The following is a 14,024-nucleotide window of genomic DNA, read 5'->3' on the forward strand; positions in this document are numbered from 1 at the left end:
GGTCGACAGAGGCGACTCCCCGTTGGAGGCCGTTTTACAAGAACTTTCAGCCCTTACTCCAGCTATTCAGGAGCTCCGAGAGAGATATCATTGGCTGAAGGAACGCCTGCAACACCCGCTAGAACCACCCACCTTCTCTGGTCAAGTTCCTGTTTCTACTATCTCAGCTGCCCCAGAACCACGAGTCCCAGCCCCGGAACGCTTCTTGGGGGACCGAAGGAAATTCAGATCCTTCAAGAACTCATGTTTCCTCTATTTCTCCCTGCAACCTCAGACCTTTTCTTCAGAAGCAACCAAGGTGGGGTTCACCATTTCATTACTGAGGAACGATCCCCAGACGTGGGCCCATGGCCTGTTGGAGCAATGCAGCCCTTATGTAGAGACTTTGGATCTGTTCTTTGAAGCCATGGCTCGCTTGTACGATGATCCTTTCCGGACAGCTACAGCCGAAGCAACTTTGTACGCCCTTCGCCAGGGTGAGCGACCTGCAGAGGACTATTCGGTAGAATTCCGAACCTGGAGTTCTGACTCCGGCTGGAACGAAGCAGCACTGAAACATCAGTATCGTATGGGGTTGTCCGAAGCCCTTAAGGACGAGTTGGCCAGGTTGGAGATCCCCACTACTCTTGAGGACCTCATCTTACTCGCCATCCAGCTCGACAGGCGTTTACGGGAACGTCAGGCTGAACGCACTCGGACTACTTGCTCCATCCAGGCCCCACCTTCAGCTCACCCAGCAGTAGGCCCCGTTCTGAGGGGCATTCCCCGTCCCGCTTTAACCTACGAAGAGAGACTTCTTCGCCGTCAGGCACACCTTTGTTTTTACTGTGGGAAGTCGGGACATTTCATTAACAACTGCCCCACAAGGCCGAGTAAACCAGTCCCAGGCACCCCATCTCATCTTCAAATAGCAAAGTCAGCTTCTGCTCACATCACTCTTCCAGTCACATTGATGGTGGCAGGCAGCAGAGTCCCTCTACAAGCAATTATCGATTCTGGAGCCTGTAGTTGCTTCATGGACTTAACCTTGGCTCAGAGTCTGGCTCTCCCATTGAACCTCAAGGAACAGAGACTGACCGTCCGTTTGGCCGATGGCTCCTTGCCTAGTTCTGGTCATGTCACCAAGGAAACTAGTCCCATCCTGACGCTCACCGATTCGGGTCACCGGGAATTCCTTAAATTTGACGTACTGAGCTCCCCGATGTTCCCCGTTATCCTAGGGATCCCTTGGTTACAGGCTCACAACCCCCAGATCGATTGGCCCTCAAGGGTGGTTTCCTTCTCATCTGCCTATTGCCAGCAGCACTGCCTAGATTCCGTCCCCCGCAACCTGCCCAGTTGTCTGACTGTCCAACCTGTACCCAGTCCGGCTCCTCACATACCAACAGTCTACCAGGAATTCAGAGACGTGTTTGACAAGAGGAAAGCCGATATCCTACCTCCACACCGCCCCTATGACTGCCCCATTGAATTATTACCTGGGGCCTCCATCCCTTTTGGTCGGATATTCCCCCTTTCGGAGACTGAACTGGAGGCTCTCAGACAATACATTGACGAAAACCTGGCCAAAGGATTCATTCGTCCCTCTTCATCCCCTGCCGGAGCAGGTATCTTCTTTGTGGAGAAAAAAGATAAGACCCTAAGACCATGTGTGGACTATCGGGAATTAAACAATATTACCCTCAAAAACCGCTATCCTCTTCCGCTTATCCCTGAACTCCTCCAGAGGTTCCATACCTCACGTATCTTTACGAAACTCGACCTACGTGGGGCTTATAATCTTGTCCGTATCCGGGAAGGGGACGAGTGGAAGACCGCCTTCAGAACAAGATTTGGTCACTTTGAATATTTGGTCATGCCCTTTGGATTATGTAATGCCCCGGCAACCTTTCAGCATTTCATCAATGATATCTTTCGGGAGCATCTTGACCACTTTGTTGTCGCCTACCTTGACGACATTCTGATTTTTTCAACCTCACTAGAACTTCACAGGGTACATGTTAAGAAAGTACTATGTATTCTTAGAACTCACGGGTTATATGCCAAAGCTGAGAAGTGTGACTTTGAGAAAGAATCTATCCATTTCTTGGGACTCATTATTACCACAGGTGGAATTGCCATGGACCCGCAGAAGGTGAGATCTATCCTGGATTGGCCCGCTCCTTCTGACAAAAAGGGTGTACAGAGGTTCATCGGGTTCGCAAACTTCTACCGAAGATTCATACGGGGTTTCTCCACCATTGTAGCCCCCATCACCCTGACCACTCGCCAGCACACCAAGTTCCACTGGTCCCCAACAGCTCAGTCCGCCTTTGACCAGCTCAAGATCCTTTTTACCTCTGCACCCATCCTGCAGCATCCAGATCCCGCCTTGCCCTTTGTGCTAGAAGTTGATGCCTCGGAGGTGGCCACCGGGGCGATCCTATCCCAACGTCAAGGTCCCAAAGCTTTACTACATCCTGTAGCCTTTTTCTCCCGGAAGATGAGTCCTCCAGAGAAGAACTATGATGTAGGGGACCGGGAACTTCTTGCGATCAAAACCGCTCTGGAAGAATGGAGGTACCTCCTGGAAGGTGCCGCTCATCCCATTCTAATTTTTACGGACCATAAAAACTTGGAGTATCTCCGTACGGCCAAACGTTTGAGACCCCGACAAGCCCGATGGGCTTTGTTCTTTTCAAGATTCAATTTTCATATCACCTACCGCCCAGGATCTAAGAACAGCAAAGCGGATGCTTTATCTAGGATGTTTCCTGATACCCCAGAAGGAGCCCCACCCAGTACAATTTTGTCTCCCCAAAATTTCCTGTTAATACAACCAGACCTAAGGTCTTCTATCGAACTGGCTACTAGGCAGTGTACGGAGACCGAAGTTTCCTCCCTGAGAAGCCAAGGAGGGCTTCTATGGCGCCAGGACAAGATTTTTGTTCCCCAGCAAGCCAGGTTACTAGTGTTGAAGACCTTCCATGACCACCAACTTGCAGGCCACTTTGGAGTACGGAAGACGACGGACCTTGTACGGCGGTCCCTATGGTGGCCTACTTTAAGGGCGGACTGTAAGGTTTACGTAGATTCCTGCACCATCTGCCAGCGCAGCAAGGGATCTAACACCAGACCCTGGGGTCTGTTAAGGCCACTGCCAGTTCCGGAGAAACCATGGAAGGAAATTTCCATGGATTTTATCGTGGAACTACCTCCCTCTGAAGGGTTTACGGCCATCTTGGTGGTCGTAGACCGCCTATCCAAGATGGCGCATTTCTTGCCGCTAAAAGGGACCCCCTCTGCCCTAGATACGGCAAAGACTTTTATAAGAGAAATTGTCCGGTTACATGGGGTACCTGATAGCATTGTATCGGACAGAGGGGTACAATTCACCTCCAAATTTTGGAAAGAACTATGTAAATTACTCTCAATTAAAATATGTTTGTCTTCTGCCTATCATCCACAGAGTAATGGACAAACCCGAAAGGACCAATCAAACTTTGGAACAATACCTGCGATGCTTCTGCTCTTTCTCCCAGGATGATTGGGTTTCCTTGTTACCGTGTGCAGAATTTGCTTACAATAATTCTGTGCACGCCTCCACCAACCAGTCACCCTTCTGGGCAAACTATGGATTCCACCCTTCATTCCTGCCTAACACCATTCCTGAATCATCTGTCCCGGCAGTCCAGGACAGAGTAAATTTCATTCACTCTAACTATCAAGTACTTCAAGACACCATGAGAAGGGCCCAGGAGGAATACAAGAAGCAGTATGATAGGAGGAAGAGAGTCAACCCCACCTTCAAGACAGGGGATAAGGTGTGGCTTTCAGCAGCAAATCTAAAACTACCTTGTCCCTCCCGGAAGCTGGGACCTAAATTTCTGGGTCCTTTTGAGATCAAACGGGAGATTAATCCCGTAGCCTTTGAACTTGTTCTGCCTGAATCATTTAAAATTCATCCTATATTTCATGTCTCCCTCCTTAAACCTGTTACCTTTAGTCCATTTTCAGGAAGAGAAGAAGTGCCCCCGCCTCCAGTTCAGGTTGGTGAAGAAACCGAGTATGAAGTCGAATCCATTCTCGACTGTCGTCGGAGAGGTAGGACCATCCAGTTTTTAATTAAATGGAAGGGGTATTCTGCTGAGGAGAACTCGTGGGAGCCTGCCAATCATGTACATGCTCCTAAACTTTTACACAGGTTCCGCAGCCGGTATCCTGAGAAATGGGCTCGGTTGGGCATCCGGAGGCTGCCCCTTGGGGGGAGGCACTGTCAGGGAAATAGCCGCAATCTCACGAGGTACGTTCGTGTTAGCGCGCGTCAGCGCCTACGTAAACGCAGAGTAGTTTCTAGACGAACGACCGACGCTACGTCTAACCGGGCGTGCGTACGCGGGGATGCCACGAATACACAACGTACTCGACGTAGACGTACGATCGCTCCGACGCGTTCACGACGTGACCCGGTCATCTCGCCCATTTAAACGACCGCCTGACAGTCTCGCATTGCTGGATTATCGTCAGCTCTCCCGTGAACCTGAACCTGAACCCGTGCTTCCTGTTATCCGACCTCCAGTGTACCGACCCGGCTTGCTTGACCTGTTCCTGTTATCCTCCTGGCTCTGACTCCTGGCTTGTACCCGACGTTCCTGATCTGCTTCCTGCACCTGATCCCGGCCTGTATTTGACCATTCTCTAGACTTCCGCTGCCTACTCTCGGATTTCCTTGCACAGTTGCCACCCGGACTTACTTACCCAGTACTTGACCTCTGCTGCTGCTACCTGGCAACCTGTGCTACTGTGGGCACTGCATCCCTGTGTCAACTTCAGGGTTGTGCTGCGCTCGGCCGCAAGGGGAGCCCTCTCAGCATTTCGGCCTCACTCCCGACCGTGACAACAGGAATCTAATGTAATGTAAACTAGGTAGGTCCCTGTTCTGACAGGGTAGAACATGGAGATCGTTAGTTCCTAGTAATCAGGAACAGCGATCTCTGTGTTCTTTCTGTCAGTACTTCCACACAGTTAGGAGGGAACACATTTAACCCTTTGATTGCCCCTGTAGTTAACCCATTCCCTGCCAGCATCATTTATACAGTGATCAGTGCATTTTTTTTAGCACTGATCACTACATTGGTGCCATTGGTCACCAAAAAGTGTCACTTAGGGTCAGATTTGTCCGATGCAATGTTGCAGTCCCGCTAAAAATCGCAGATCGCTGCCATTACCAGTAAAAACAATAAAAAAATAAAATCAATCTATGCTTCTTGGGATTTTTTTTTTTGGATATGTATTATAGCAGAAAGTAAAAATATTGTTTTCAAAATTGTCAGTCTGCTTTTGTTTATAGTGAAAAAAAAAACAAAAAAAAAAAAAACGAAGAGGTGATCAAATACCACCAAAAGAAAGCTCTACTTGTGGGGGGAAAAAGGACATCAATTTTATTTGGGTACAGCGTTGCATGCCCGCGCAATTGTCAGTTAAAGAAATGCAGTGCCGTATCGCAAAAATGGCCTGGACATTAAGGGGGTAAATTCCGGGGCTGAAGTGGTTAATCACATTATATCGTTTGCATTTTTTTTCTACCTGGGTGATACTGTATCTTTGCAATCTGCAATAATTACACTTAAAAGACAGTAGCGCAATGACTGGAATAGTTAAAATTTAGCAGTTTTTTTCTGTAATTCATACATTTGCATGAATCTACATAACAAAACAGCAATAGCATGCTGTGCTAAATAAAGTAATGATCACTATAGTGATGGATCAGTAAATCCTAATCACAGTGGTTCAAGGACAACAAAATGTTGTTTAGCTGAGCTTTTATTCTGTTTTGTTGAAATATATATAGCATGAAAGGATATTCCAAGGCAGGTCTTGTAGAAAATGTACAGTATGTGTGATAAAAATTATATTAAAAACGATTTAGCAAATTGTAAGATGATATTTATTTTTCACAAATAAAAGGACTGGCTGTTGAATTCTAGACTGTGCTATGTCAATGCACAAAATGTGCACAAGTAGAATACAGTAGGTCACTTTTCAAGGCTAGAAATGGAACATGAATGGTTATTGTTTGCTATAGTGATCTGTAGAAGAAATATTTGTTAAGGAAACCGTGATATTTTGCACTATATTGTGGCAGAAAAGCATGTGAACCCCTTGGAATTAACTGGAGTAATATGCCATATTAGATTATCTGATTCTCAACTAAAGTCTAGTACACACAGGCCAAATGTCGGGCAGCATCGGCTGGTTCAATAAAAACCATCCAACTTTCGGCTTGGGTGAACGGGTCATGACCGAAAAAGGTCTGCCGACCGACTCCTGGTTAGTGCTCTCAGCCAATGCCTGAGAGCGCTGATTGGAGTGTTCTGGCAAGAGGACCATCCCCTTATCAGAACACATTAGCACATCAGGGGAGATCACTGTATTAACAGTGGTTTGTTAGTGTAGGGGCTTCGACCTGAGCTGTCAGGTTTTTTTTTTCATTAAAAAAAAGAAAAAGAAAACTTGTAGTGTGTAATAGGCAAAACAATGGACAAACACAATGTGCTTAAGCAGATAACACTCACATTTCTAATTTCTTGTGTCTTTATTAAACACACTCTTTAACCACTTCAGCCCCGGAAGATTTGGCTGTTGAATGACCGGGCCATTTTTTGCAATTCGGCACTGCGTCACTGTAACTGATGCCGTGTACACACGATTGGAATTCCAGCCAGAAAAAGACCGATGAGAGCTTTTCATCGGAAAATGCGACCGTGTGTATGCTCCATCGGAATTTAGCTGTCCGAATTTTCGCCAGCCAAAAATTGATAGCATGTTCTCAATTTTCCTGCCGGAAAAACTTTCTATCGGTAATTCCGATCGTGTGTATGCAATTCCAACACGGCAAAAATTACGCATGCTCAGATTCAACTACGAGACAGCACTATGGGCACTGCTGGGTGGCACTGATGGGGGGCACTTATTTATTAATGAGGTGGCACTGGCAGGGGGCAGGTGGGCACTGGCATCGGCTCTTTTTTTTTCTCCTCGCGCTGTCAGCGCGAGGAGGAATAATAGCCGGTTACCGGCTCCGTTGTATCACATGATCAGCTGTCATTGGCTGACAGCTGATCACGTGGTAAGGGCTCGGGATCGACCCCTTGCTCGGATCCGTGATCAGGCGAGTCTCATAGACTCGCCGATCACAGAGCGCGCCGCGCGCGCCCCTTAGGGGGAGCGCAGGCCGCTCGTGCACAGAGAGCTTCTTTTAGCGAGGTATAGTTCACATCAGCTGATGTTGCTTGTAAACACAATCTTAAAATGTTTGAGTGTCTTTTATCAATCAAAGTAGCTTTAACCAGTAGAGATCCGCGCTATAGCCAAATGACGGCTACAGCGCGGACCTCCTTTGCTGGGACGACGTCTATTGTTAAGACATGGCAATTCAAACAGCCGGAGCCCCTGAACCTGGAAGGAATACTGGGTGAAGATGGAAGCCCTGTCCATCCATGACAGTGAGCCGCTGGGGGGCTTACTTTAAAGGTAAGTCTTTCAGAATGTGCAAGTATTTCAAGGTGGGGGTAGGAAGTGCAGCACCTGGAATTTCAGATAGAAAGAGCACAGAAACAACAACAAGCTAGTGGGTAAGTCAGCTAACACCGCTGACCCTGTTGGCTATTTTATCTGCTAAACCTTCAGTAAAGCACCTTCAACCCAACACCTATGTACTGTACTCATACCAACAATTCAGACCAAGTAAAACATCCAAAAAGAAAGATCCAAATTTAGCTTGATGGCTTATAGCTGGAAAAAGGAAATCATAAATGGCAACAAAATATATTTCCATGAGAGAAAAGAAATGTATCTAACAATACAACAGAGCATTGAAATGACACTTTAACAAAGTGAATATGGTAAAAATGTCATTTTTAACAAATATTTCAAATGGACCATAGCAACATTGCTTTAAAAAAGTAAATGGGGCTCGAATTGATATAAACTGATAACAGTTTTACAATCCATCGTTTTAATATTCGTAATGGTTCACATAAATTCTGTGAATGGTTGCAAGTTTTGTACATCAAAGAAAAACAGATTTTTTTATTGTTAATGTAGTGAAAAATAGGTTTATTTTACTATTTATATGTTAATCATTATATATCTTCATTGAGTATTACTGCTAAAGCTGTTGGCAAGCGAATACAGTGCAGTCCTGGTCATTCGTTAATTTTCCCTGTAAAACCTAAATCATACAATTGTTTAAATCATTTTTAATCACAATGCACTGTTTCCAAACACACATGGACTGTTAGGCAGAACTGGAACCTTTCTGGGGGTTAGTGAGCAGAATTGTCACATCATCTTAGACTACCTTTAACTATAGATATATTTTCATTTTGCTTAAAAAAAAAAAAAATTATAACCTTATCAAAATACACCAATGGTAAGAAGCAAGGAACATATTCACAACTCCTGCACTGTATACAGAAGCAATACTTTTTCTATGCATATTATAAATGCATCGTCAATTGTCATTTTTTTTTAATACAGGCAGTGTAAGTACCTGGATATGCCTTGGCATTGCCTTCTTGTAGGCCCTGTACAACAGAACAACGATTTGGAAGAGGAAGAAGTTGCTCAAGGAACAGTGAGTTGTGACAACTGTGCTCATGTGCTAACAGAAAGAAAATCTCACCAGTCTGCTGTGTTTTCATCATTGTCCAATCAAAAGCTGGGGAAGGGACAAGACCTGTATGTGTTACTCGACTGCAGCAGATAAAAATCAGGTCTTCCACTCTGAAAGATGGAGCTGTGCTGTTTGGCAGAGCAGGACTAGATGGACATATATACAAATCCTTTGATGGATATACTGTAATGTATGCCCTTTAGGTGTTGCACCTACAGAATGTATCAAGTAAAGAAAAAAGGACAGGACATCTCAGTCAGTTCTAGCCCTGCTGTTTACCCCTTTTGGTCTTCACCTCCTAGAGAGAAAATAATTCACAGCAACTATGCTTTTACATCTTCAAACATGGAATTTATTTCATGTTGTACACTATCAACAATCTTAAGATTTAACAACAGCCTTTCTCAACCTTTTCAACACAGAGGAACCCTTGAAATAGTTCTCTAGTCTCAGGGAACCCCTACTAAAAATTAGAAATCTACAACTCATAATAAATTGGTGTGATGGTCAGTGGGAAGAATGGTCCTTACACTTGTGGTCATTGGTAAGAATTACCTCCTTACAGAGAGCTAAAAAGATCAATGGTGTCAGTGGGAACTTTGAGAGGCAGGAATTGCCCAATGCAGAAGGAACCCCTAACAACCCCTGGAGGAACCCTAGGGTTCCATGGAACCCTGGTTGAGAATCACTGTCTAACAGCATATCACTCTAAGAAAAAGGGCACCACACAATAGTTTAACTCCATATTTATGTACTTGTAATGCGATCTGCATTTTTAACTCAAAATTCCAGATTTGAATTCAATTTTATATCGTCAAAATCAAAACAATTTAAAATAAAATGCATGTACGTAAGACAGAGGGAGTTATTATGTGTAGTTAAACAAGGGTACCTACCTTTATTTACAACTGTGTGCTTTTGTAATTTCGATACTGTGCCTTGACTTTGTTCTCTGTCATTTACAAAATTGTGGAACCATCTTCTTCTGAGTTGCCTTAACTCTGAGTTTCGGGATATATGCCAAAGTGGCTGATCAAGCAAAGTATGTCTTGAATTAGTCAATGACTTGCTTTTAAGGTTTCCAGCCATAAATCCATTAGTGTTCCAGTATGTGGATTGAAAGATCCTTTGATCCACTGGAGTCAAGCTGTCAACTGAAGAGCCCTGAGACCAGGCTGTTCCCCTGTTTTGTTGGATGACCAAATAAGACCTTTGCAGAAGCAACAAACTTCCAGCCATTAAGTAAGCAACGGTTAGAAAAAAGAGAAAAAACTGAGCCCGCCTTAGAAATTTCTGTAGACTAAAAAAAGGTTTGGCCATGCCCCCTCTACAAAAAACTTTAAAAAGAAAATCAAACAAAAAACAAAACAAAAAAAAAACAAAATTACACTGATTGGTTGTCCTGTCAACTGAAATTATAAAATGTAAGTTTCAACTGAAACATGTTTCTGGAAAATTAATTCATGTCCCTTCAAGTTCCCATGTGGCATGACGACATTCTAGTTATGTATAACATCTTCTCTGTAAATCCAGTAAAAGGCTTGACAATATTCGCTCCATTATCTGAGATGTTTTAGGATGTTTCCTCTGTTACATAGACCCTGAAAAATAAATAAATGTATTGATTGGTTTACATTTAGCTACATTTGTGTTCAAATCTATGGAATAAAAAAGACAAATTTATAAACTAAAATTTCTATTACAGCAAAACTCTTATAACCGCAAGTCACACTAAATGGTCAACACACACATTAATTTCCTGTTTTTGTTATATGTTGGAAAGTTAAAGTGATCAGCCTGGGAAAGAAAAAGACTACCTATTTGGTGGTTGGCAACTCTAAATTATTTTTTTATAAAAACAGAGATATGACAACAGGTATCTGACACTTTTGATTGTTTTAGATGCCTTGCCCCCCCCCCCCCGTACTTTGGTACCACCCTCTAGTCACAACTTCACTACTTCTCTATAGGACACAAAAATGATAATGTGGAAATAAAGTCATACATCCAAAACTCATGGGCGTGTGTAAGATGCAGAATATTCATAGCTATGTAACTGAGAAAAGATTAGAGTCAGCGCGTAAATGAGATTTAAGTACGGTTCTTCTTTTGGTGTACCCGTATCCTTACGCTGACCATCTACTTTCAATAGTTTAACCACTTGGGTACCGCGCTATTGCCGAATGACGGCATTAGCGCGGACCTAGATTGCCGGGACGACGTCTATTGACGTCGTCCCGGTTACGAGCGGCCTGCGCGCCCCCTGAGGGGCGCGCGCGGCGCGCTCTGTGATCGGCGAGTCCGTGAGACTCGCCTGATCACCGATCCGTGTAAGGGGTCGATCCCGACCCCTTATCACGTGATCAGCTGTCAGCCAATGACAGCTGATCATGTGATAAAACGGAGCCGGTAATCGGCTAGTATTCCTCCTCGCGCTGACAGCGCGAGGAGAAAAAAAAAAAGCCGATCGCCGGCGGCCGTGTTCGGGACATCAGTCCCGATCACGGCCAGCATATCCAGCGGACACCTGCCCCCTGCCAGTGCCCACCTGCCACCCGCAGTGCCATCCTGAAATAAAGTAAGTGCCCCCCTGTCAGTGCCACCCAGCAGTGCCCATAGTGCCCACAGTGCCACCCAGCAGTGCCCACAGTGCCACCCAGCAGTGCCAACAGTGCCACCCACAGTGCCACCCAAAATCTGCCTCAAAGGTGCTGCACCCCAGTGCCGCCCATCAGTGCCCAGCAGTGCCGCCCATCAGTGCCCAGCAGTGCCGCCCATCAGTGCCCAGCAGTGCCACCTATCAGAGCCACCTATCAGTGCCCATCAGTCCCATCTATCTGTGGTACCTATCAGTGCCCATCCGTGCCACCCATCCGTGCCACTTATCCGTGCCACCCATCCGTGCCATCTTATCTGTGCCCATCTTTGCCCATCAGTGCCGCCTTATCTGTGCCCATCGGTGCCGCCTTATCTGTGCCTATTAGTGCCGCCTTAACTATGCCTATCAGTGCCCACCAGTGCAGCCTATCAGTGCCCACCAATGCAGCCCATCAGTGCCCACCAATGCAGCCCATCAGTGCCCACCAATGCAGCCTATCAGTGCCGCCTAATCAGCGCACTTCAATGAAGGAGAAAAATGACCCGTTTGCAAAATTTTATAACAAACTATTAAAACATGATTTTTTTTTTTTTTTTTTTTGCATCTTTTTTTGTTTGTTTAGCAAAAAATAAAACTCCCAGCTGTAACTAAATACCACCAAAAGAAAGCTCTGTTTGTGGGAAAAAAATGATAAAAATTTCATTTGGGTACAGTGTTGTATGACCGCGCAATTGTCACTCAAAGTGCATCAGCGCTGAAAGCTGAAAATTGGTCTGGGACTGAGGGGGGTTTAAGTGCCCAGTAAGCAAGTGGTTAAGTCAGTGACCTGGAACATGTATATAGATCAGAAATTCTGACTTTTCTGAAATGCAAGTCTCTTCTAAGTGGTTGGTTTTACTAAAGGCAAGCAGGCTGGTCAATTTGCAAGGGCATTCACGTTTTTCAAGGGCATTTTCCCTTACCTTAGAGAACATGGTGAAACATGGTAAAAACTCGCGCCAAGAATATCCAATTACATGCAAAAGGAAAAAATAGAGGGAGAGCTGCAGATGCTGGAACATGTTACACGTTCTACTCTACAAACAGGTGGACTAGGTCCTAAAAGTGAACTTAGTCTTTATATACGGCATAATACTTTTTTCATTCTAGCATTCTGACCTAAGTCCCCAGTCCAAGTCCCTCACTGCCATTGGTTCCGGTGTGGTAGATCCCAGATCAAGCAATGCTAGTGTGCCCCAAGGCCACCAGTTCCTGCTGTCCTACTGCAATGACATCATCCTCGTATCTTTCCTATGAGGTCCCCACTGAGAGCCATTAACCACTTCAATACAGGGCATTTTCACTCCCTTCCTGTCCAGGCCAATTTTCAGCTTTCAGCGCTGTAACATTTTCAATGACAATTGTGCGGTGATGCACACACTGTACCCAAATTACGTTTTATCATTTTTTTCCCCACAAATAGAGCTTTCTTTTGATGGTATTTGATCACCTCTGCGGTTTTAATTTTTTGCGCTATAAACAAAAAAAGAGCAACAATTTTGAAAAAAAACACAATATTTTTTACTTTTTGCTATAATAATTATTCCCAATTAAAAAAAAAAAAAAAAAAATACATTGGTGTTCAGTTTAGGCCGATATGTATTCTTCTACATATTTTTGGTAAAAAAAATTGCAATAAGCGTATATAGATTAGTTTGCACAAAAGTTATAGCACCTACAAAATACGGGATAGATTTATGGCATTTTTATTATTATTTTTATTACTAGTAATGGCGGCGATCTGCGATTTTTATAGTGACTGAGACATTGCGGCAGACACTATTTTGGGACACTTTTGACACATTTTTGGAACGATTGACAATTATACAGCAATCAGTGCTATAAATATGCACTGATTACTGTATACATGTCACTGGCAGGGAAGGAGTTAACACTAGGGGGCGATAAAGGGGTTAAATGTGTTACCTAGGGAGTGATTCTAACTGTGGGGGGGAGAAGACTGACAAGGGGAGGAGACTGATCGGTGTTCCTGTATACTAGGAACACACAATCGGTCTCCTTTCCCTTGACAGGATGTGGATCTGTGTGTTTGCACACACAGATCAACGTTCCTGTTCTGTCACCAGTAATTGCGGGTGCCTCTGGCCCCCTATACCGTTGGGAAGCCAAGGACATCATATGACCCCCGCCTGGAGGGACAGAGTGTACCTGCGGATGTCATATGACAATGGGCAGTAGGGAGGTGGTTAAATAGGAAGTGTTCACATGTCACAGGTAGTGATGTGGAAACCCAAAGAAGGACCCTACAAGGTAGTAAGCAGAAGAGGAGGAGACTGAAGCCAGTAGTGTTAAGTGATGGCAGCTTTAGGCAAGTTAAAAAGGGACATTTAGGTAGATTTTTTTTTACCATAGTGATCAGTTAGATGGAGGTGGAAGGGAGGGTGAAAGGGAGATATTTCTATCCCAGAGAGGCACTGGTATTTACAACAAAAAGTGTTCACTGTGCACCACTCATCATATGTGTGTATATATATATATATATATATATATATATATATATATATATATATATATATATATATATATATATATATATATATATATATATATATATATATATATATATGTACAGTTAGGTTGTTAGGTCCATACATATTTTCATATTTTTGGCTCTGTATGCCACCAGAATAAAATTAAAACAAAACAATCCAAATGAATTTGAAGTGCCGACTTTCAGACTTTTGAAGCGCAGACTTTGATTCAAGGGGT

The 14,024-nt window shown here is 44.3% G+C and overlaps 1 protein-coding gene across 1 annotated transcript in view; it reads right to left on the reverse strand.

Moving 5' to 3' along the window:
- Window positions 1-14,024, reverse strand: part of WSCD1 (WSC domain containing 1) — a 314,800-nt gene that overhangs the window by 168,806 nt on the left and 131,970 nt on the right. Inside the window, exon 2 of the mRNA XM_077480469.1 lies at window positions 9,553-10,257. Within this exon, the coding sequence (XP_077336595.1) occupies window positions 9,553-9,976 (424 nt within the window). The 5' untranslated portion in view covers window positions 9,977-10,257. The remainder of the gene's footprint in view (window positions 1-9,552; window positions 10,258-14,024) is intronic.

Source organism: Lithobates pipiens, unplaced genomic scaffold (genome assembly GCF_037356315.1).
Source record: "Lithobates pipiens isolate NorthernLeopardFrog02 unplaced genomic scaffold, aLitPip1_a1.2 Scaffold_16, whole genome shotgun sequence".
Lineage (NCBI taxonomy): Eukaryota > Metazoa > Chordata > Amphibia > Anura > Ranidae > Lithobates > Lithobates pipiens.